This window comes from Dendrobates tinctorius, unplaced genomic scaffold, assembly GCF_039654945.1.
Source record: "Dendrobates tinctorius isolate UK_male_01 unplaced genomic scaffold, ASM3965494v1 ptg000226l, whole genome shotgun sequence".
Classification (NCBI taxonomy): Eukaryota; Metazoa; Chordata; class Amphibia; order Anura; family Dendrobatidae; genus Dendrobates; species Dendrobates tinctorius.
In genome coordinates, this window is record NW_027361893.1 from 5,825,346 (window position 1) to 5,849,954 (window position 24,609).

Consider the following 24,609-nt stretch of genomic DNA (forward strand, 5'->3'; position numbering starts at 1 on the left):
TGCAAGTACCTAAAATAAGCGCTAGGAAGGAGACTACACAACCCATCTGCATAGAGAGATTCCTAAGTTGCTTCCAGGCTGGCCAGCTCCTGCTCCATCTGTAATCTGGATTCTGGACTGCATTTGCCAAGCAAAGTAAAGGTAAAGAAACTGTACCCTGTTGTGTCCTTGCCTTCTCCCTGCAACCTCTCCAGCACTGCTTCATCACTGTGCCAGACACTGCACCCTCTTCCTCAACACTTATTCTCACTGCCCTGGGACTACAGCTCTACCTGTGAGGAGCTATTACATCTTGCTGCCATATACCATCTGTCCCAGAGGATCTGTCTGCAGCATCGGCTTAACCCCTTTATTGCCGAGCACCACAGGTGGCGTCACGTATTATCCACTAACAAACTATAATCAGCCACGTTTCACCCCTTTTACATGGGCGCCCAGGGCCACGGACCGGGTCATCGCTACTGTGACACATCCCTCTGAGATACCGGCCCGGTACCGAGTACCCCACAGCCCTGGGAGGGCGACCCACATACAGTAACTCACAAGAGAGAACGTAGCTCTTCACATCCTTTAGACAGGTATGCCACCAAAAGAAATGGCTCAGGAATTCCTGTGTCTTCTCTACCCCCTGATGACCAGCCAACTTGGAGTCATGGACAAACTTGAGGACCTGCAACTTCACGGCCTCCGGAACATATAAACGTCGGTCCCGGACCCACATGCCGTTCTTGAGAACCAAGTTCACATCATCAGTCGGATTAGCAAGAAATGGGTCAGCATCATGGGCCTCCTTAATAGACTTCCCCAAGTCCTTATTCCGGATGTCTTCGACAAAGTTGGCAAAATGGTCTTGGGCGAGGTCCCAGGCACCGAATTCGTGGCATGGATTCGGGACAAAGCATCAGCTTTCCCATTACGTGAACCTGGGCAGTACAACATGACAAAATTAAATTGATTCAAAAAAATAAACTCCAACGAGCCTGACATGGAGAAAGACATCTAGCAGATCTAAGAAATTCCAGATTGCGATGATCCGTGAGCACCATAACTTGTTGTGTTGTCCCCTGCAGATGGTGCCTCCATTCCTTAAAAGCTGCAATAATGGCTAGAAGCTCTTTATCTCCCATATCATAATTCTTCTCCGCAGCAGAAATTCTGTGAGAGTAAAAGGCACACGGATGTAACAGACCTTTCTCTCCTGTTCTTTGCGAGAGGATGGCACCCAGAGCACAATCCGAAGCGTCCACTTCCACAATGAAAGGATGTGCTGGGTTAGTATGAATCAACACAGGTGCAGAAGTGAAACGGGACTTAAGACAATCAAAAGCCTCTTGAGCCTGTGTAGACAACAAGAAAGTCTTCTCCTTCTTAGTAGTTGTGTAATGGGTCGATCAATCTCAGAGAAATTATGAATAAACCGTCTATAAAAGTTAGCGAACCTGATAAAACGTTCTACCTTCTTGACATTCTTTGGTGCGGGCCAATCAAGAATAGTCTGGATCTTACTTGCCTCCATGTTAAGTACCTGTGACAAGATGACATAACCCAGAAATTGAATCTCTGTGTGATGGGACTCACATTTCTCAAGCTTGCTGTAGATATGATTCTCTTTCAGGAGCCTTAAAACGCTCTTGATGTTCCTGCAATGAATCAGAAAAAATCAAAATATTGTCCAGATAGATTACGACAAAATGATCTGACAGATCTCAAAAAATGTCATTAGCCAAGTGTTGGAAGGTTTCTGGAGCGCTGCAGAGACCAAAAGGCATCACAAGGTACTCGAAGTGCCCACAATGACATCTAAATGCCATCTTCCATTCATCTCCAGAGCGGCTCCAAATCAGGTTAAAAGCTCCTCGAAGATCCAACTTAGGCTAGGTTCACATTTGCGGATGGCCGAGCTGCGGAGGGCTGCGGATTTCCTCCGTGAAACTTCGCCCACTGCTGCACCTCCTCCGGTCAGCTCAGCCTACATCTGCATGCGGCCTGCGTACCTATCTTTAACATTGCAAAAACAAAAAAATTGTCAGCTTACCCCAACGTCTGTAGATAGATTCCAATCCAATTCCTCGCATGGATCAGGCAGAGCTACCAGAAAGTGCAATAAAAAAGAAAAAAATCCAGCGTGGAATGAAAGGATAAAAAATGTGCTTTATTACTAGTTACTAAAAAGGAAAAACATTTTCCAAATAGGCATGCAAGCAGTTACAGCTCGATGTAGGACAAGTGAGACAGATCTACGCGTTTCGATGCTAGTCTTTTCCAGGATCTTGCACTATCTTTAACATTGGGTACACAGGTTGTGCGGATATATATGGATGCCTCCGCATGCGTTGTTTTGATGATGCGGCTACCGCATCAAATTGCAACATGTTGCGCTCAACACGGGTTGCTGCATCGTCGAAACGATCTGCATGCCATCTGCACACATCCGCACGACCTGTGCACCCAATGTTAAAGATAGGTATGCAGGCCGCTTACAGACATGGGAGGAGCTGACCGGAGGAGGTGTGGCAGTGGGAGGAGCTTCACGGAGGAAGTCCGCAGCTCGGCCATCCACAAATGTGAACCTAGCCTTAAAGAAGATTTTAGCATGAAGTACTCTTTCAAGCAGTTCAGGAATTAATGGCAAAGGATAATGGTTCTGAATGGTTACCTTGTTGAGCTCCCAGTAATCAATACAGGGTCTAAGAGTTCCATCCTTCTTTTTTACAAAATAGAAGGGTGCTCCTACCGGTGATGAGGAGGGGCGAATGAAACCCTTAAGCAGATTCTCATCAATGTATTCCATTAAGGCCTGTAGCTCCGAAGCTGCTAGTGGGTAGACATTCTTAAATGGAATAGCCGCCCCCAGAAGATGTTCAATAGGACTATCATAAGGTCTGTGAGGAGGAAGCTGTTCTGCCATTTTCTTAACACAAATATCAGAAAATTCATTATAAATAGATGGTAACATAGACACCTCAGTGGTACCTTCCATATCCCGAGATCTTGCCTGACTGGTTACTGGTGTGTCCTTTGGTGGAAAAGTGATCTCCTTCATCTCCCAGTTGATGATTGGGTTCTGCAACTGCAGCCAGGGAATTCCTAGAATTAAAGGAAAATGTGGTGAAGATATTAACATAAAGGAAAGCACTTCCTGATGATTGCGTTCTATGAAAATCTCCAGAGGTACTGTCAACTGATCCAGCAGTCCTGAAACTAGAGGGGAACTATCCACTGTTTCCATGGTTACTGAGGTAGCTCCCTGTTGAATCTGCATGCCATGTTCTTTGGCAAAGGTTAGATCCATAAAGATACCTCCCGCCCCAGAATGTACCATGACTGCATAGGAGATGCATTGCTTTGAAAACAAGATCTTAATGGGGAGTGAACAGTGCTTTTCTCTATCCTTCCATATTTTAGGCGAGGCAGTCTCCGATACAGAATGAAAGACAACATTCAAAGAAGAACTGGACCCAGAAACAACAGATTCAGCATCCTGATCCTCATACTCCCCTACCGCGGCTAGTACCTTACGAGGCTGCTTGGGACAATTAATAAAGAAATGGTCTGATTGACTGCAGTAGAAACATAAACTCTCACAGAAACGATGCTCCCTGCACTCATTACTCTCACACCGCTGTAAAGCATCCACTTGCATGGGAACTAGTTCCACTTCCCATGAGGATTTGTCTGGAGGTTCTTTATTAGAAAGGGGAGAGTTAGTAGTGACACGATTAGAGGCTGCAAATTTCTCCTGTTTACGCTCAGAAATACGTATGTCAATGCGCACGCAATGCTGTATGAATGCCTCTAACTCTTGAGGAGCATCTGCATGGGCTAACTCGTCTTTAACCATACTAGAAAGTCCTCTCCTAAAAATGGGCAATTGAGCATAACAGTCCCAAACTGTATCCATCGCTAGCCATTTAAATTCAGTAGTGTATTCAATAACTATTAGGATCATCAAACATCAGACATTGCAGCTTGAAAATCGTCTAAGTTATTCAAATGGGGGTCATGAGTCTCGATAAGCGGATTTGCTCAAGCGAGAGCTCGTGAGGTAAGTAACATGATTATACATAGGACCTTGGATCGATCTGTACGAAAGTGGACAGCATGCACATCAAAATACAAAATACATTGATTACTAAACCCACAAAATTTGTAGCGGTCTCCACTAAATCTGAACGGTGGTAACTTGGGTGTGCTAATTGGCAGTGGCTGCACCAGAGGTGTTAGCAGCAGATTAATCAGCATAACATCCAGAGTCAGCAACACAGAATGTAGATTTATTCATATCCAGGTTGAACAGCTTACAGCATGAAATGTGATCAGTCTGGTATCTGCTGTGGCTTGCAACATGGGAGCATTACAACAACAAGAAGGGAAGAGAAGGAGGGGGCATCCTGTCTGTTTTTATTTTTTGGTCACTAAACTTTGTTAACAATCTCACAATATGCACAATATATCAAACAGTACAGTAGTAGTTGTTGCAATACATACAGATCAATATGCATTATTCCAACACCCCCACTCAACAACTACTTATCCTCTTAGTCCCAGTGTGGTCCTCAATTCTTGGAACCTGGCTCGTGGCAATGGCTTTGTCATAATGTCAGCTGCCATCTTATCAGTTTCACAATAGACGAACTGAATTATGCCACGATCTATCAAATCACGTAAATGATGATGTCTGACGTCAATGTGCTTGGTTCTAGCACTGATCTTTTCACTGCATGCAAGTTCAATGCATCCTTGGTTTAGAAGAAAGCTTCCATCTTCCTCTCTCTGGATTTGGATTCCTAGATAATATGTCACATTTCCAAGGTCTTTCGTTTCAAAATGCTGGTTCAGAATTTCAGCCATTTTTCCAATTTCTGCGTCTTCCTGATGAACTACAATCACATAGTCCACATATAAGAAAATATACATCTACTTTCCATCTGTATATTTTGTGTATAAGCATGGATCCGCTTGACCTCTTTTAAAACCGTCTTCCAACAAGACCTTATTCATCTTGGTATTCCATGCTCTTGCTGATTGCTTAAGACCATAAAGGGATTTTTGTAGTTTGCAAACAAGATTCTCTTCACCCTTTTACATAACCTTCAGGTTGAGTCATGTATAAGTCCTCCTCAATGTCACCATTTAAAAAGGCAGTTTTTATATCCAAATGTCTGACATTCATCTTTTGTACAGCAGCTACAGCTAACAAAGCTCTGAACGTGGTCTGTTTAGCGACTGGAGCAAACGTAGCATCGTAATCTTCGCCATACTTTTGAGAATATCCTTTTGCCACAAACCTTGCTTTAAATCTGTGGACTTTACCTTCAGAGTCATATTTGGTTTTGAAGACCCACTTGCACTTGATTGCCTTTTTGCCCTGTGGCAGCTTGGTGAGTTTCCAAGTTTGAAGTTGATGAAGCGATTTGATTTCCTCATTAGCAGCATTGATCCACTTTGTTCTTTCATGGACATGTAGTTCTTGCATTTCATCCCATGACTGCGGCTCTGATTCAGGTAGTGTCTTGACTAGGTAGAATAGACTTTTAGCTGGTACGCCTCTGTTTGATCTTGAAGATCTCCTGATTTCAGATTCACCTGATTTTTCTGTTGTTCCTTCAGTGGTTGAAGAATCCAGCCAGACCTCTACATCCTCCTTGTTATTGTGACTTCAGATGGACTACTGGCGTGATGTCACAAAACTTGGGGGACACAAAGTTCTCATCAATCACTACATCTCTACTTATTGTGACCTTGTTTGTTTTTGGGTGTAGAATCCTATAACCTTTCTGGGTTTCACTGTAGCCTACCAGGATCCCTTCCTTAGGGTGAGATTCCCACTTAGTTCGCCTTTCTTTGGGAACACGTACAAGCGCTTTACTTCCGAATATTCTTATATGATGTAGTTTTGGCTTTCTGCTGTTCCATTGCTCAAACATAGTTTTCTCTGTAGCTTTACCTGGTAGTCTGTTCTGAAGATAGCAAGCTGTCATGATTGCTCCACCCCAATATGCTGTGGGCAGATTTGCATCAAACAACATACTTCTTCAGAAAATTAGGAAGGGGAAAGGGAAATTTTGTGCTCACCAAAATAGTCCTGTAAGCCGGTCGTGCCTAGGGATCAAATGGCTGACCACCATGTGTTGCAAACATGAAGAGAGAAGGAAGATCCGGCACTGGAGACTTAATAAAATCCACGATAAGATTTATTCACATAATTTCATGATAAAACCATAAAGGGGAAAACAGACCCCCCACGCCTGACGCGTTTTGAACCTTACACCAGGTTCTTCCTCAGAGACATGAAACAAAACAGTTCACAAAATGATTATAAACATTCCTAATCAGCAGAGGGACTCCACACATGTGTATAATCAAAGAGGCAGACAACTAAGCCCTCAAATCACTGGTGGAGTCACTCCCTTGCAGGAAGAAAGAAAAAAAAAAAAAAAAGGAAAAGGAAAAGACCAATACAACAATGGACAAGACATAGAATAAATAAAAACATGTGCAATACACACGTATAAATGCATAAATACATAGCCGCTATATGGATATTACAGATAGATTTGTTAATTTTAGTACACAACAAACCTTAGAAAAGAAGTCCCTGTTATTAGTCATGTGACAAGTTGCTCCAGAGTCTATACACCATGCATGCGTTGATGTATTTACACTGACAGTAAATGCAGTTTCATTATACACAGAAATATTTTCTGCAGACACAGCACTTTTAACCCTTTGAAGACTGCTTTGCTTTTTCAGCTGATTCATTCTAGCTTTCCAGACTCTGCAGTCGGCTTTCAAATGTCCTGATTTCTTGCAAACAAAACATTCACGTGTTTCTTTTAGGTGCTTTCTGTTATCATTTAGATTTTGTATCTGTAAAGCAGATTCTGCATCGCATGTCCTGCTGTTTACACCTTCTGCTTTCCGCTTATATTCATCTATGAGCTTCCCTCTGACATACTCCAATGTAAGCTCATCATCTGGGCGCGCATCTAGTGCGGTTACAAGCGTGTCATAGTTTTCTGGAAGACCACTAAGCAGTAATGCGGCTACATGAAAGTCCTTCAAATCTTCCCCAATGCCTCTCAGGTGTTCTACAATCTCTAGTCCTGCATATCCTGGCCATTCTGTAGGTTAGACTGGTACAATTTTCTCATGAGATAAAGTTTATTGCTTAAATTTATCCTCTCATGCACCTTTTGCATCTGCTCCCACATTTCTCTTGCAGTTTCACTTTTACACACATGCACAATCTGATCATTATCTATACTGAGTGATATGGTAGTTTGTGCTTTCTGATCCATCTCTATCCACTCCTGTGATACTGGGTCAGGTTTAGGCTCCTGTGTGTATTTCCACGTACCTTCTCTTATCAGCAGCATTTTCACTTTGAATTTCCAGGATTGATAATTCTGGTTAGTGAGACTTGGTACTGTAAACTTCATGGAGTTGCTGCTGCTGGTGGCCATCTTTGCTGTCTTCCTTTCTTTTCTTTTCTCTGTGCTCTGGGGATCTGGGACTCTAGGACTCTGGGCCCATAACCTGTTAGCAGTGGATTAATCAGCGTAACATCCAGAGTCAGCAACACAGAATGTAGAATTATTCATATCCAGGTTGAACAGTTTACAGCATGAAATGTGATCAGTCTGGTATCTGCTGTGGCTTACAGCATGGGAGCATTACAACAACAAGAAGGGAAGAGAAGGAGGGGGCATCCTGTCTGTTTTTTTTTTTTGTCACTGAACTTTGTTAACAATCTCACAATATGCACAATATATCAAACAGTACAGTAGTAGTTGTTGCAATACATACAGATCAATATGCATTATTCCAACAGGAGGTATATGCACCTGTGCTGTTATTTGATTACTGCAGAGCGTGTCTGAAATGGGCCTCCCATTTAGCAACCTTGTTTTGCAGAGCCTCCATGTCCTCTGGTAAAGAGATAATCATGGAGAACAACTGATCCAACCTTGCCTCAGTCATCATTATCCCAGCAGATTTCTTATTTGGCCTGAGTATCCTGTAGTAATTATGAAGGTGCTATGGAATCTGATTGCGTGGAATAAAACGAAACTGAGACCAAAGTTGAGACAAATAAACTGTATTAACACAGCAAAGAGTATAACACAAACTAACAGAGTAATACCTGAAATTAAAGCAAAGTGCAAACAGCACAAACGGAAATGTCCAGCAACTATGCTAGAAGAGTGCGACCGCTATTACAAGCAAGTCCAGAATAAATGTGCAGCAAGAGTGTGACCTGCACTTATATGTGGTAGTCCAGGAATATGCAAACAGTGAAGTCGGCACTTTTCATGGATGTCCAGAAATATGCAGATGGTGAACAACAAGGAGAAGGGTTTCCCAGTGTCACAGACCCACCGCTAACACCGGTATGTCACGGACGGAGGGATGCGACGCACTGCCGACACACAGCTATCACAGGCACAATCTTAGTTATCCCACCTCTGGCACCATGTGATAAAAAACAGCAAGCTAGTTTTGCCCTAACAATTTATCGCAGGGGGGTTATTTTGGTTGTCCCGCCACTGCCCACAATACTTCTCAAAACTTTTCAGTTCCACTTTGGAACTCGCAGCTCTCCGGCACCCCCCTTACCCTCAGGTCAGTCAGGGAACTATACCTGGGATAATTGGTCGCCGGCCGGCTGCTTCAATGAGGACTGGCCACCCGGCACGCTGCAGTGAGGGAATTATAAAATGATTTGGCCGCAGCCACCCAATTAGCTTATAAACTCCCTTCCGTCACTCTCAGCAGTGCCCAGGGCCCAGATCACACTTTGCCGCCCCAAGCTCCAGAGTTTCTCTGATTAAGTTATAAACTTAACAGAGGGGTTCGAAGCCAACCCAATTCAGTAGCAATTATCTTAAAGGCACGTGTTCATTTTTAGAGCATGAAGACAGACAAATAAGTGTTATAATTTACTAGCTGAAGAGCCCGGCGCTGTCCGGGCATAGTAACTAACTGTGGTTAGTTATAGCAAATTATAATTATCCTCCATCCCATAGTCCCGTGCCCATATACCCATCATACATATCCATGATCCCATAGGCCCGTGCCCATATACCCATCATACATATCCTCCATCCCATAGTCGAGTGCCCATATACCCATCACACATACTCCATCCCATAGTCCCATGCCCATATACCCATCACACATCCTCCATCCCATAGTCCCATGCCCATATACCCATCATACATATTCACCATCCCATAGTCGAGTACCCATATACCCATCACACATCCTTCATCTCATAGTCCCATGCCCATATACCCATCATACATATCCTCCATCCCATAGTCCCGTGCCCATATACCGATCATACATATCCGCCATCCCATAGTCCCGTGCCCATATACCCGTCATACATATCCTCCATCCCATAGTCCCATGCCCATATACCCATCACGCATCCTCCATCCTATAGTCCCGTGCCCATATACCCATCATACATATCCTCCATCCCATAGTCCAGTGCCCATATACCCATCACACATCCTCGATCCCATAGTCAACCATTATGACATCATAATGAGCGGCGGGGCTTGCAACCTATGATGACATCAGCGTCGCCATGGCAACCATTATGGCATCATAATGAGGGGTGGGGCTTGATACACACACACTTTTTCCCCATTATGTAGAAAGGGGCAAAATTGTTTGGTGAATTGGAACGCGTGGGGTTAAAATTTCGCCTCACAACATAGCCTAGGACCCTCTTGGGGTCCAGACGTGTGACTGTGCCAAATTTTGTGGCTGTAGCTGCGACGGTGAGGATGCCAATCCCGGACATACACACCTACATACATAGATACATACACACACTTGAGCTTTATATATTAGATTCCCAAAAAGGTGGGCAGTGATTACACAGATAAAAGAGGTTTCAAAGTTGAGGCATTAGGTATGTACAATGCAAACATAAAATAAATGGGATTAACATAGAAAATCAACACTTACTAGCTAGCTTAATGGTCTTTAGGCTAGCCATGTGGGGAGGAGGTGGAGCCACACGTCGTCCTGCATCTGGGGTCCTTTTGGCAGCAAACCTCCAGCTCGAATGAATAATTTCAGGGAGGGGGTACCTTATAGCTTTGGGTTTGTGACAACACGAAAGGGCGGTCTGGTGATGTTCCTCCCCCTGCTCTAGGAGTTACAATTCTGACTACAAAACTTATAATGACTATATCTCACAGAGGGTACCTCGAATAAACACGCACATGGTATCATTCTTTATAGCCTGTCGCAGACAATAGTTAAAGACCAAACATGCAGTAATTATGTCACACCATTTAGGAGGAATCCAGTACTCAGTTTCTGTGAGTGCTGGAACCGTGAAAATTATGGGCCAGAATGCTGGCTTTGTGCATTTCACAGAAATGTAATTTTCATGTCTCTGCAGCGTATGGTTTTCGGGATTCAGCCTCTTGAATATTACCCATACTTATATCCAGCCGCATGTTGCTTCAAGCAAAGACATTCTTTCCACTTGGCTCATTAACATTCCTTAGCTGTGGCGAGGAGAATGTTTGCACAGGAAGCATCTGTTGTAGGGTTACAAGCAGGCAGAGGAGACATACACAGCTGCAGCGGCTAAGGGGTGGTTTGCAGCTATGTGACAGGCAAAGTCTTACCTTACAGACATATCTTACCTATCATTACACCCAGTTTACCTCTTTTAGGGCTGAAAAAGTCCCGCTAACGTACAGCACCGCACACCCACAGTTCCAGGAGTGAATACTCAGATAATAATGACAAAGTCTTATGGATCACAGGCAAAATACTCAGGCAAGGAGTCTTTCCTGACCCAGAGTTAAATAACAGTACTTACAGGAAGTTCAAGGACAGGGTGACGTACCAGACTCCATCTTGGACGATGGCAAAACAGGCTCCATGGAACAAACCTCACACTCTGGTTTGCAGGAACCAAGTTTTGCTCCCCTCCCTCACCTTCCTAATCCAACCTTGAATAAGGACCCCTTCGATGATGAAGGATAATCCTTGACTACTAATTTCCTCATGAGAAATTAAATAAGACTTGATTGTTCATTTGTCTAATCATAAAGTCAGATCACTCGAACTGTCTCATCTGCTTAATTGGTGTTACAACTCCTGGAGTGGACCCTCTGGGTTGCAATACCAACCCACCCCGAGCAAGCTGACCTAGTGCAACCACCCCCTATACAGGGATCATCAAGGGCAGACCCAGGGGGGTAAAGTGCCGCAACTGCTGGTACCAGGTGGCAGGCGTGAAGGAGATAGAAAAGGTTATGGAAAACACAGGGACACACACCGGATCTAGAAGAGCTCAGGGCTCACCCTGGGAAGCATGCTGGATACAGAAGAATGCAGAGCACAAACTGTGAAGCACACTGAAATACAGGAATGTGCAGAGCATACACTGGGAAGCACGCTGAGATACAGAGAGCGCTGAGCGCGCACTGGGAGGTACGCTGAGATACTGAGAGTGCAGAGCGTGCAGTGGTGAGCACGCTGAGATACAGAGAGCACAGAGCGCGCACTGCGAGGCATGCTGAGATAATGAGAATGCAGAGCGCTCACTGAGGAGCACGCTGAGATACAGAGAGTGCAGAGTGCACACTGGGGAGCATGCTGAGATACAGAGAGTGCAGAGCGCGCACTGGGAAGTACACTGAGAAACGGAGAGTGCAGAGTGCACACTGTGGAGCATGCTGAGATACAGAGGGTGAAAAGAGCACACTGGGGAGCACACTGTGATACTGAGAGTGCAGCATGCACACTGGGGAGTTCGCTGAGAGACAGAGAGTGCAGAGTGCGCACTGGGGAGCATGCTGAGATACAGATAGTGTAGCACGCACACTGGGGAGCACGCTGAGATACAGAGAGTGCAGAGTGCGCACTGGGGAGCACGCTGTGGGACCTGAGCATTGAAAAGCACCCACACTGAGACCAGCACAGATGCTGAAGTAATAATAGGGCGCTTCCTCTAGCAGGAAGCAGCCTGAAATACCTGCTGCCACTGCCCAGAATGAGGTACTTCTGGGTCAGGCAGCATAATGATCGGAGGAAGCGCGTGGGCCGCGGCCTAAGCAGCCGGGTGCATGTGCCCGGCGGATGAGATCCCTGACGTGCCTGCCAAGCCGGAAGCTGAGGCGAGACCCCCAGAGGAGCCCGGTCAGCGGCACACCGAATGAGGTAAGTACCCTGGAGGGCACTTGGTGCTGTAACAATTGGGATGCATTGGCCCCTCCTACCATAGATGAAATCTCCTTTGTTTCTAGTTGTTTGTTTGACTTCGCTATTCTTTTTTACAGGCGACAAATGAGACCCCGGCGTAAATCCAATTACAATACAGAGATCTCTCCAATGAACTGGGGGCATTCTCTTCGTTTGGAGGGAAGACAATTTCTGCACCAGCATAGAAGAGGGTTCTTCACGGTAAGAGCAGTGAGGCTCTGGAATTCTCTTCCTGAGGAAGTGGTGATGGCTAACTCACTGAATGAATTTAAGAAAGGAATGGATGCTTTTCTTGTGAGTAACAGCATAGAAGGTTACGAATAACATAATATTATAGGTAGATGGTTGACCCAGCTTAGGGGAAGGAATTTTTTTCCCTATGGAGAAAATTGGCTTCTACTCTGTGGGTTTTTTGCCTTCCCCAGGATCAACAATGCAGAACAGCTGCACTAAAAATAGGCTCAACTAGATGGACATAAGGTCTTCCTTCAGCCTTCAAAACTATGTTACTATGTTACATCCTAAATGACTGATAGGACTCTTCCGGATCTGGTCATAGTGGCATCATTCAATGTTGAAGGTATAAACTCACCTAAAAATCTTAGTCAAATCTTATGCAAATTGCCTCTTCAGAAAGAAAGAGGACTTTTACTCTACAGCGCCACCTATTGGTAGTAGCGATCCTACAAGTCACAATCAACCCTTTAACGAGTCTTGTAGTATGACTTAGGATACAAGCCAAATCAGAATCTCAATTTGCAGACACGGTGTTTCGAGCTGTTGTCTCTCGTCAGTGCAAAGTATGAGATCTGATTTGGCAAGGTGAGAGGCTCTGGACTAGGGTCTAAGAAGTAAGGTTTCTCCTTGCGGAGAGTGACATGCCAGCTGTGGCTTGTCAAGGTAAGGAGACTTATTCGCCGTGCAATGCTCCTCTGGGAAAATAATATGCAAATTGCCTCTTCAGAAAGAAAGAGGACTTTTACTCTACAGCGCCACCTATTGGTAGTAGCGATCCTACAAGTCACAATCAACCCTTTAACGAGTCTTGTAGTATGACTTAGGATACAAGCCAAATCAGAATCTCAATTTGCAGACACGGTGTTTCGAGCTGTTGGCTCTCGTCAGTGCAAAGTATGAGATCTGATTTGGCAAGGTGAGAGGCTCTGGACTAGGGTCTAAGAAGTAAGGTTTCTCCTTGCGGAGAGTGACATGCCAGCTGTGGCTTGTCAAGGTAAGGAGACTTATTCGCCGTGCAATGCTCCTCTGGGAAACCTTGCCAAATCACCTTGCCAAATCAGATCTCATACTTTGCACTGACGAGAGCCAACAGCTTGAAACACCGTGTCTGCAAATTGAGATTCTGATTTGGCTTGTATCCTAAGTCATACTACAAGACTCGTTAAAGGGTTGATTGTGACTTGTAGGATCGCTACTACCAATAGGTGGCGCTGTAGAGTAAAAGTCCTCTTTCTTTCTGAAGAGGCAATTTGCATATTATTTTCCCAGAGGAGCATTGCACGGCGAATAAGTCTCCTTACCTTGACAAGCCACAGCTGGCATGTCACTCTCCGCAAGGAGAAACCTTACTTCTTAGACCCTAGTCAAATCTTGACACTAGTAAAAAAAAAATAAATCACACTTAATGTTCTTGCAAAAGACCCATCACAAAAAATTACACATCCCAGACCTCTCCCATTAAATATACTCTGTGTGGTTTAATAGTGCCAATTCGTCTGCCTCCAAAGGTCTAAGAATAGCAATACGAAAGGGACTTCCGTTTGACATAAAGGATAGCCTCTCTGATCCAGATGGTAGGTACATATTTGTAAAAGGATATATGGCCAACACATTAGTCACACTTTGCAATTTGTACACCCCCAATCAGGGACAGACCACGTGGATTTCTAAAACATTAGAAACTTTGACATTCTTCAAAGAAGGACTACTGATTTTAGGGGGAGACCTAAATATTTCTCTGAATCCTAATTTTGATATCTCCACAGGACACCCTGTTCACTCTCAGAAAACCTTGGGAAGTTTACAAAGAAAACTTCAATCTCATAGCTTGACTGACTCTTGGCAACTCTTAAATGCCTCTACAAAGGATTACAATTTTTTCCTCCAGTTCACAATTCTTATCCTAGACTTGATTATCTATTCATACAAAATCAAATTCTCAGACTTATAAAAGCCGCCCACATAGGTTCAATCACTATTTCAGATTATGCACCTATTTTCCCTGAGATAACTATAGACACTCTACCTCTCCCAACCCCAACATGGAGACTAAATGAATCTATAATTGATAATGCCAAACATGCTGAAGCAATGACTGACAAGATAAGTCTTTTCTGTCATGACTAGAGTTGGGCGAAACGGGTTGGTCAAATTCAAAAGTCGCCGACTTTCGCTAAAGTCGGGTTTCGCCGAACAAAACCTGACCATAGCGTGAGGTCGGCCATGTGGTCGCCGACCCGAGCGCCAAAGTCGGATTTCCCAGAATGCTTGCACGTGACTTTTTTCAGCCACTGAGCAAGGATGTACTGTGGGCAACGAGATGACATGTGCAGCGTCTGGGGAGAGTTTTCGTGCACTTTAAAAAAGCGGTCCGGCATGTATGTGTTTACTGTCCTCCACTCCCTGCCGACTTTGCTTCCCCATTGACTTGCATTGGGTTTCATGTTTCAGTTGGACCTTCGACTTTTCACGATAGTCGGCCGATTTCGTTCGACTCGACTTTTGAGAAAGTCGGGTTTCATGAAACCCAACTCGACCCTAAAAATGGCAAAGTCGCTCATCCCTACTCATGACAACATAAATTTGGGAAAGTTAACACCAATTATCTGGGAATCTCACAAAGCAGTAATAAGGGGGAGCCAATTGCCCTGGGTGCCCACGTAACGAAGGAATGTGAAAAAGAGATATGCTCCATTTTACATCAAATTAATGCACTGGAACACACCCACAAATGATCAAAGGCTCAGAATGTTCAATCTCAACTCTCAGACCTGAGAAACAAACTTAAGGACATTTTAAATCTGAAATCAGCAAGACTTTAATTTTACATGCACAGTAATAAGGGCAGAATACTCATCTCCTTACTCCTAAAAAAAGATGTGGACAAATATTAAACAAATACAAATAAGCAAATCGCAATTAGCGATCAAAACATAAGAGATAGCAGAAGCTTTTATACAGTATTATCTCAAGCTTTATAATCTAGAAACCCAGAATCTCATGAAAGAGGTAGTAGAAGCATCAGAGAAAATAAACAACTTCCTTGATTCTCTAACCTTACCACAGATCAATTCCAGTGATTATACTAAACCAGGGGTCCCCAACCTGTAGCTCGGGAGCCAGATCTGGCTCACGGTCCCATGAATTGTGGCTCGCGACTGTCTGCCAGTTTGGTGCATTAGCTCCAGGTCTAGCAAGCAGGTATGAAGAGCACATCTCAAAATGGTGAATTTTGTGAGTAGCCGTGTACAGAAGAGCAGATATGGATGCACATCTACTGGTCTTAGGGGTTTAGAGATGTTTTAGGTATGGTACGCTGGAGGATGGTACTACCTATTAGAGGAGGTGCTCAAAGCTGGATGTGACAGTGTGTTGGGAGTCCTTGATGGGTGAATACTGAATGGGGGTGTTGTGGGAACCCCTGGATCTCGGTGTACTGCTTTGGAGTGATTTCTGTGGAAAAGCTGAGTTATCATTTTAACTGAAATGGGGCTTTGGTTGACACTACTTTGAAGGGGGTGGGAGATGGATGAGGCTCGCAACACTCTCTCAGTGCTGAATGTGGCTCACGATCCTCTTGCTAAGCTGAATGTGGCTCTCAAGGTCAGAAATGTTGGTGACCACTGTACTAAACTAACATCGAACGTCACTATTCAAGAAATTCTAGATACATTGAAGACAATAATAAATGGGAAAACACCAAGCACTGATGGTCTTCCAACCAAATATTATAAAAAAAATTCTCCAAAACTCTAACTCCCCACTTGGTGGAGTTATTCAATGCATTCCTTTCTGGCCAACCACCACCGAAAAAGGCAGTAGAAGCCTTTATTACAGTAATTCCAAAAGAGGGTAAAGACACCAAACAATATGAAATTGTGGGCAAAACTCCTTGCTAGAAGGATAGGCTTGGTTCTACTGAATTTGATTCATCCTGACCAATCTGGCTTCTTGAAATGGAGAGAAGGCAAAGATAATTGTACAAGAATTTTACAATCTATATCATATACCCTAAAAAGTAGTACTAAGCTCACACTTCTATCGACTGATGCTGAAAAAGCATTTGATAGAAAAAGTTGGTGTTTTATGGCAAGTACTTTATTGAAATTTGATTTTTATCCCATCCTAGTAGATGCTATAATGACTCTCTACTGCCATCCTACAGCCAGGGTCAGGGTGAATGGAACCTACTCACGTACTCTAGAAATACACAATGGCACCAGACAGGATTGCCTCCTTTCTCTCATAAGCTCTATTCCTTATCTACTAAATCCTAACTACATAGACATATTTGATCTATGATCGTCTCTAACAAACCTTCCTATCTCCCACCTAAGAGCTAACAAATTGCTGTGTATTATCCTTTGGCCAAAATAGATCAAGAAACACCCCACAAATGTATTGCAATACCGATATGTAAAGTATATTTTAGACCAATTCCATCTAAAAGCTGAAATCGCAAAAGACTGGACATGGCTAGATTTCCTAACAAGACTTCAGTTTCCTATCACCAAAATTATTTCAAAATTATATAATAGCATTTCCTCCACAACTACTCAATTTAAACCTCTATTCTTGATCTCCTGGGAAAAGGAACTCAACACAAAGTTATCTAGTAAAGATACCCAGAACATTCTTAATAATTCACATGGATTTTCCAGATGTACACTATTGCAGGAAAACACCTAAAAAAAAATTCTCGATGGTACAGGACTCCAAAATAATAATAATACATTTTATTTCTATAGCGCTGACATATTCCGTAGCACTTTACATTTCAGAGGGGACTTGTACAGACAATAGACATTACAGCATAACAATAATCACATAGATTACAACAAATACCAAAAGGAATGAGGGCCCTGCTCGCAAGCTTACAATCTATGAGGAAAAAAGGGAGACACGAAAGGTGGGTGGTAACAGTTGCCCTGATTGTATGGACCAGCCATAATGTTAAGTGTGTATCAGTACAGACACAGAGGGCTAATGGATGGATAAAGCATGTGGGAACATGATGCGGGGCACCTGGTTATGGTAAAACTTTTGGCTGTGCCACACAGGGATAGGTTAGGTTAATGTGTTGAGGCGATAGGCCAGTCTGAATAAATGCGTTTTCAGGGCACGCTTAAAATTTTGGGTATTGGGGACTAATCGTATTGACCTGGGAAGTGCATTCCAAAGAATTGTCGCAGCACATGTAAAGTCTTGGAGACGGGAGTGGGAGGTTCTGATTATTGAGGATGCTAACCTCTGGTCATCAGCAGAACGGAGGGCGCGGGTAGGGTGGTAGACTGAAACAAGAGAGGAGATGTAGGGTGGTGCCGAGCCATGGAGGGCTTTGTGGGTGAGGGTAATGAGTTTATACTGAATTCTGGAGTGGATGGGTAGCCAGTATAATGACTGGCACAAGGTAGAGGCATCAGTGTAACGATTGGTGAGGAATATGATCCTGGCTGCAGCATTCAAGACAGGGGAGAGTTTGGTAAGAGGGAGACCAATTAGAAGAGAGTTACAATAGTCCAGATGAGAATGAATAAGAGAAACAGTAAGAGTTTTTGCAGAGTCAAAAGTAAGAAAAGGTCGAATTCTAGAGATGTTTTTGAGGTGCAGGTGACAAGAGCGAGCCAGTGATCGAATGTGGGGGGCGAAGGAAAGCTCGGAGTCAAGTATGACCCCAAGACAACGGGCATGTCGCTGGGGAGTAATAGTGGAACCACACATGGAAATGGCAATGTCGGGCATAGGTACATTAGTAGTGGGAGGAAACACAAGGAGTTCAGTCTTTGACAGGTTCAGTTTCAGATCTAGTGAGGACATGATGTTAGACACAGCGTTTAGACAATCGCCGGTGTTTTCTAGAAAGGCTGGCGTGATGTCCGGAGAAGAAGCGTATAATTGGGTGACATCAGCATAGAGATGGTACTGGAAACCAAATCTACTGATTGTTTGACCAATAGGGCCAGTGTACAAGGAGAAGAGGAGGGGGCCTAGAACCGATCCTTGAGGAACCCCAACAGTAACAGGTGAGAGGAGGAGGAGCCAGCAAAAGATACAGTAAAGGAGCGGTCAGAGAGATAGGAGGAGAACCAGGAGAGAACGGTGTCCTTGAGGCCAATGGAACGGAGCATAGTGAGGAGGAGCTGATGATCCACAGTGTCGAATGCTGCAGAGAGATCCAAGAGATTTAGCATGGAGTAATGACCATTTGATTTAGCTGTTAGTAGATCATTAGAGACTTTAGTGAGGGCAGTTTCAGTGGAGTGTAAAGAGCGGAAACCGGATTGGAGAGGGTCGAGAAGAGAGTTCTCAAAGAGATAGCGGATAAGACGGGAGTGGACCAGGCGTTCCAAAAGTTTAGAGATGAAGGGAAGATTAGAGACAGGTCTATAGTTAGCGGCACAGTTTTGGTCGAGGGATGGTTTTTTAAGTAGTGGATGTATGATGGCATGCTTAAATGAGGAGGGAAAGATACCAGAAGAGAGAGAGAGGTTAAATATGTTAGTTAGGTGAGGGGTGACAGCAGGGGAAAGGGACTGGAGGAGATGTGACGGAAATGGGTCACTGGTGCAAGTGGTTGGGCGAGAAGATGCAAGGAGCCTGCTTACTTCTTCTTCTGTCACTGGTTCAAAATCAGAGAGTGAGCTAGATGCAGTGGGGGAGGGGAGGACAGTGCATTTTATAAGGTGATTGGGAGATAATTTCCTGTCGAATCTGGTCTATTTTTTCTTTGAAGTAATTGGCCAGATCGTCAGCTTGAAGATCTGTGGTTGGGGCCTGTACTCTTGGATTGAGTAGAGAATGAAAAGTGTCAAAGAGACGTTTCGGGTTATTGGACAGTGAGATGATGAGGGTTTTGAAATAGGTTTGTTTGGAGAGGTGAAGGGCAGTGTTGTATGTTCGAAGCATAAACTTATAATGGATGAAATCTTCGTGTAGATTGGATTTTCTCCACAGACATTCGGCGCACCTGGAGCACCGCTGCAGGAAACGTGTTTGCACCGTGTGCCAGGGTTGTCGCCGTCTGTGTTGTGGTGGTCTTGTGTGGAATACTTGCCCCACCTAGGGTTGTCAGAATCTAATCTATGTTGGAGACGTAAAACCCATGAAGGAAATTTGGCACACATATTTTGGTTCTGTCCTGAATTGAAAAAATTTGTTTGCAGATATTAATAAGATGCTGAAGTCATTAGGCATCCTGACTTCGGACCTGACAGCCCTGGAGGTGCTTTTGTACATTGTTCAATGATCGAGCTCTTTGAAATGTTAAAGAGGGATTGCTATGTAATGTTATTCCCACCCCACTTGTCTGACATGCTCATGATGCTCCTGCAGAGTACGTGAGTAACTCAATATATCATCCAGGTAATCTACCGCAAATCTACCCACCAGTGAGAAAAATATAATTAATGAAATTTTCAAAGACTGCCGGAGCATTGGTTATAGGAATGGCATCACCAAATGTTCAATATGACCCTCAGGTGTAGTGAATGCGTCTTCCATTCGTCACCATGGTGTATACATATAAGGTTATATGCCTCTCTCACACTGAGTTTGTAAAATCATTTATCTCCAGATAATTGGTTATACAGGTCAGGTATAAGGGGTGAAGGACAGGGATTGTGCACCGTGATTTTATTACTCTCTCTAGGATCCAATCACGGACGCACGGTGACTGGAGAGGTGGACGCCGGATATGAGCCTCAGCCGGACTCTGGAAGGGGTTAAATAAAGGAGATTTCTGCATTTTGGCTCCTGGTATGGAGTCGATAGCACAATCATATGCCGCCATATAGTAGCCGTCCGGTAACTGGTGATAATTCCCTCATGTGTGGGGTCTATTTGTCTCCAGAGAAATCACACGTTACATTCCACACATAACACTGTGTAGAAAAGGTGGCGCGGGGGAATTGTGCCAGTAGTGAGGGGGAATAATGGCGGGAAGGTCACTGACTGAGGAGAAGGCTCCATGTCTGCACTCCGGAGATCATGTGACCCCTGACTCCTCCCCTCCTGTGACCTCATCACAGGTCCTGTGCGCACAGAGCAGCCATATATGTGGAGTGCGGCTCTGCGGGTGGAGGTCGGTGCTGGAGGCTCCATTATTCTCTATGTGGAGTGCGGCTCTGTGGGTGGAGGTCAGTGCTGGAGGCTCCATTATTCTCTATGTGGAGTGCGGCTCTGCGGGTGGAGGTCGGTGCTGGAGGCTCCATTATTCTCTATGTGGAGTGCGGCTCTGCGGGTGGAGGTCGGTGCCGGAGGCTCCATTATTCTGTATGTGGAGTGCGGCTCTGCGGGTGGAGGTCGGTGCTGGAGGCTCCATTATTCTCTATGTGGAGTGCGGCTCTGCGGGTGGAGGTCGGTGCTGGAGGCCCCATTATTCTCTATGTGGAGTGCGGCTCTGCGGGTGGAGGTCGGTGCTGGAGGCTCCATTATTCTCTATGTGGAGTGCGGCTCTGCGGGTGGAGGTCGGTGCCGGAGGCTCCATTATTCTCTATGTGGAGTGCGGCTCTGCGGGTGGAGGTCGGTGCTGGAGGCTCCATTATTCTCTATGTGGAGTGCGGCTCTGCGGGTGGAGGTCGGTGCTGGAGGCCCCATTATTCTCTATGTGGAGTGCGGCTCTGCGGGTGGAGGTCGGTGCTGGAGGCTCCATTATTCTCTATGTGGAGTGCGGCTCTGCGGGTGGAGGTCGGTGCTGGAGGCTCCATTATTCTCTATGTGGAGTGGCTCTGCGGGTGGAGGTCGGTGCTGGAGGCTCCATTATTCTCTATGTGGAGTGCGGCTCTGCGGGTGGAGGTCGGTGCTGGAGGCTCCATTATTCTCTATGTGGAGTGCGGCTCTGCGGGTGGAGGTCGGTGCTGGAGGCCCCATTATTCTCTATGTGGAGTGCGGCTCTGCGGGTGGAGGTCGGTGCTGGAGGCTCCATTATTCTCTATGTGGAGTGCGACTCTGCGGGTGGAGGTCGGTGCTGGAGGCCCCATTATTCTCTATGTGGAGTGCGGCTCTGCGGGTGGAGGTCGGTGCTGGAGGCTCCATTATTCTCTATGTGGAGTCTGGCTCTGCGGGTGGAGGTCGGTGCTGGAGGCTCCATTATTCTCTATGTGGAGTGCGGCTCTGCGGGTGGAGGTCGGTGCTGGAGGCTCCATTATTCTCTATGTGGAGTGCGGCTCTGCGGGTGGAGGTCTGTGCTGGAGGCCCCATTATTCTCTATGTGGAGTGCGGTTCTGCGGGTGGAGGTCAGTGCTGGAGGCTCCATTATTATCTATGTGGAGTGCGGCTCTGCGGGTGGAGGTCAGTGCTGGAGGCGCCATTATTCTCTATGTGGAGTGCTGCTCTGCGGGTGGAGGTCGGTGCCGGAGGCTCCATTATTCTCTATGTGGAGTGCGGCTCTGCGGGTGGAGGTCAGTGCCGGAGGCTCCATTATTCTCTATGTGGAGTGCGGCTCTGCGGGTGGAGGTCAGTGCTGGAGGCGCCATTATTCTCTATGTGGAGTGCGGCTCTGCGGGTGGAGGTCGGTGCTGGAGGCTCCATTATTCTCTATGTGGAGTGTGGGTGGAGGTCTGTGCTGGAGGCCCCATTATTCTCTATGTGGAGTGCGGGTGGAGGTCGGTGCTGGAGGCTCCATTCTCTATGTGGAGTGCGGCTCTGCGGGTGGAGGTCGGTGCTGGAGGCTCCATTATTCTCTATGTGGAGTGCGGCTCTGCGGGTGGAGGTCGGTGCTGGAGGCTCCATTATTCTCTATGTGGAGGTCGGTGCTGGAGGCTCCATTATTCTCTATGTGGAGTGTGGCTCTGCGGGTGGAGGTCGGTGCTGGAGATTCCCCATTACTGAGCACTGGGGGGGGGTGTGGACATTAACCCCTTCAGCACGGAGACTCTTTTGGGTTTTTGTTGCCACTTTATAAGAATCATAAGAATCATTCTCTTTCCTGTAATAGATACACACGACCCAACTATGGAAGGGAGGAAACGGATTGTTCTCATATTAAAGGGCCCCTTTCTTGGCCCCACACAGTGTAATGCCCCCATTATGCCCCTTGTGCAGTATATATGATGCACCCCACACAGTTTAATGCCCCCATTATGCTCCTTATGCAGTATATATGATGCACCCCACACAGTTTAATGCCCTCATTATGCTACTTATGCAGTATATATGATGCCCCCACACAGTGTAATGCCCCCATTATGCCCCTTATGCAATATATATGATGCCCCCACACAGTGTAATGCCCCCATTATGCCCCTTATGCAGTATACATGATGCCCGCACACAGTGTAATGCCCCCATTATGTCCATTATGCAGTATATATGATGCCCCCACACAGTGTAATGCCCCCATTATGCTCCTTATGCAGTATATATGATGCCCCCACACAGTGTAATGCCCCCATTATGTCCCTTATGCAGTATATATGATGCCCCCACACAGTGTAATGCCCCCATTATGCCCATTATGCAGTATATATGATGCCCCCCACACAGTGTAATGCCCCCATTATGCCCCTTATGCAGTATATATGATGCCCCCACACAGTGTAATGCCCCCATTATGCCCCTTATGCAGTATATATGATGCCCCCCACACAGTGTAATTCCTCCATTATGCCCCTTATGCAGTATATATGATGCCCCCCACACAGTGTAATGCCTCCATTATGCCCCTTATGCAGTATATATGATGCCCCCCACACAGTGTAATGCCTCCATTATGCCCCTTATGCAGTATATATGATGCCCCCCACACAGTGTAATGCCTCCATTATGCCCCTTATGCAGTATATATGATGCCCCCACACATTGTAATGCCCCCATTATGTCCCTTATGCAGTATATATGATGCCCCCCACAGTGTAATGCCCCCATTATGCCCCTTATACAGTATATATGATGCCCCCACACAGTGTAATGCCCCCATTATGCCCCTTATGCAGTATATATGATGCCCCCCACAGTGTAATGCCTCCATTATGCCCCTTATACAGTATATATGATGCCCCCCACACAGTGTAATGCCCCCATTATGCCTCTTATACAGTATATATGATGCCCCCACACAGTGTAATGCCCCCATTATGCCCCTTATGCAGTATATATGATGCCCCCACACAGTGTAATGCCCCCATTATGCCCCTTGTGCAGTATATATGATGTCCCCACACAGTGTAATGCCCCCATTATGCCCCTTATGCAGTATATATGATGCCCCCCACACAGTGTAATGCCCCCATTATGCCCCTTATACAGTATATATGATGCCCCCACACAGTGTAATGCCCCCATTATGCCCCTTATGCAGTATATATGATGCCCCCCACACAGTGTAATGCCTCCATTATGCCCCTAATGCACTATATGATGCCCCCCACACAGTGTAATTCCTCCATTATGCCCCTTATGCAGTATATATGATGCCCCCATTATGCCCCTTATGCAGTATATATGATGCCCCCACACAGTGTAATGCCCCCATTATGCCCCTTATGCAGTATATATGATGCCCCCCACACAGTGTAATGCCTCCATTATGCCCCTTATGCACTATATATGATGCCCCCCACACAGTGTAATTCCTCCATTATGCCCCTTATGCAGTATATATGATGCCCCCACACAGTGTAATGCCCCCATTATGCCCCTTATGCAGTATATATGATGCCCCCACACAGTATAATGCCCCCATTATGCCCCTTATGCAGTATATATGATGCCCCCACACAGTGTAATGCCTCCATTATGCCCCTTATGCAGTATATATGATGCCCCCACAGTGTAATGCCCCCATTATTCCCCTTATGCAGTATATATGATGTCCCCACACAGTGTAATGCCCCCATTATGCCCCTTATTCAGTATATATGATGCCCCCCACACAGTGTAATTCCTCCATTATGCCCCTTATGCAGTATATATGATGCCCCCACACAGTGTAATGCCCCCATTATGCCCCTTATGCAGTATATATGATGCCCCCACACAGTGTAATGCCCCCATTATGTCCCTTATGCAGTATATATGATGCCCCCACACAGTGTAATGCCTCCATTATGCCCCTTATGCAGTATATATGATGCCCCCACAGTGTAATGCCCCCATTATTCCCCTTATGCAGTATATATGATGTCCCCACAC

The 24,609-nt window shown here is 45.5% G+C and overlaps 2 protein-coding genes across 3 annotated transcripts in view; one reads left to right on the top strand and one right to left on the bottom strand.

Moving 5' to 3' along the window:
• The window catches only part of LOC141059269 (uncharacterized), a 1,095,346-nt gene that overhangs the window by 698,372 nt on the left and 372,365 nt on the right, over window positions 1–24,609 (bottom strand). The gene's annotated exons all lie outside the window — the stretch shown is intronic.
• Window positions 21,444–24,609, top strand: part of LOC141059247 (uncharacterized) — a 317,930-nt gene continuing 314,764 nt past the window's right edge. For both annotated transcript variants that reach the window (XM_073555554.1, XM_073555555.1), the window contains exon 1: window positions 21,444–21,658. In XM_073555554.1, coding sequence (XP_073411655.1) covers window positions 21,467–21,658 — 192 coding nt within the window. In that variant the 5' untranslated portion in view covers window positions 21,444–21,466. The remainder of the gene's footprint in view (window positions 21,659–24,609) is intronic.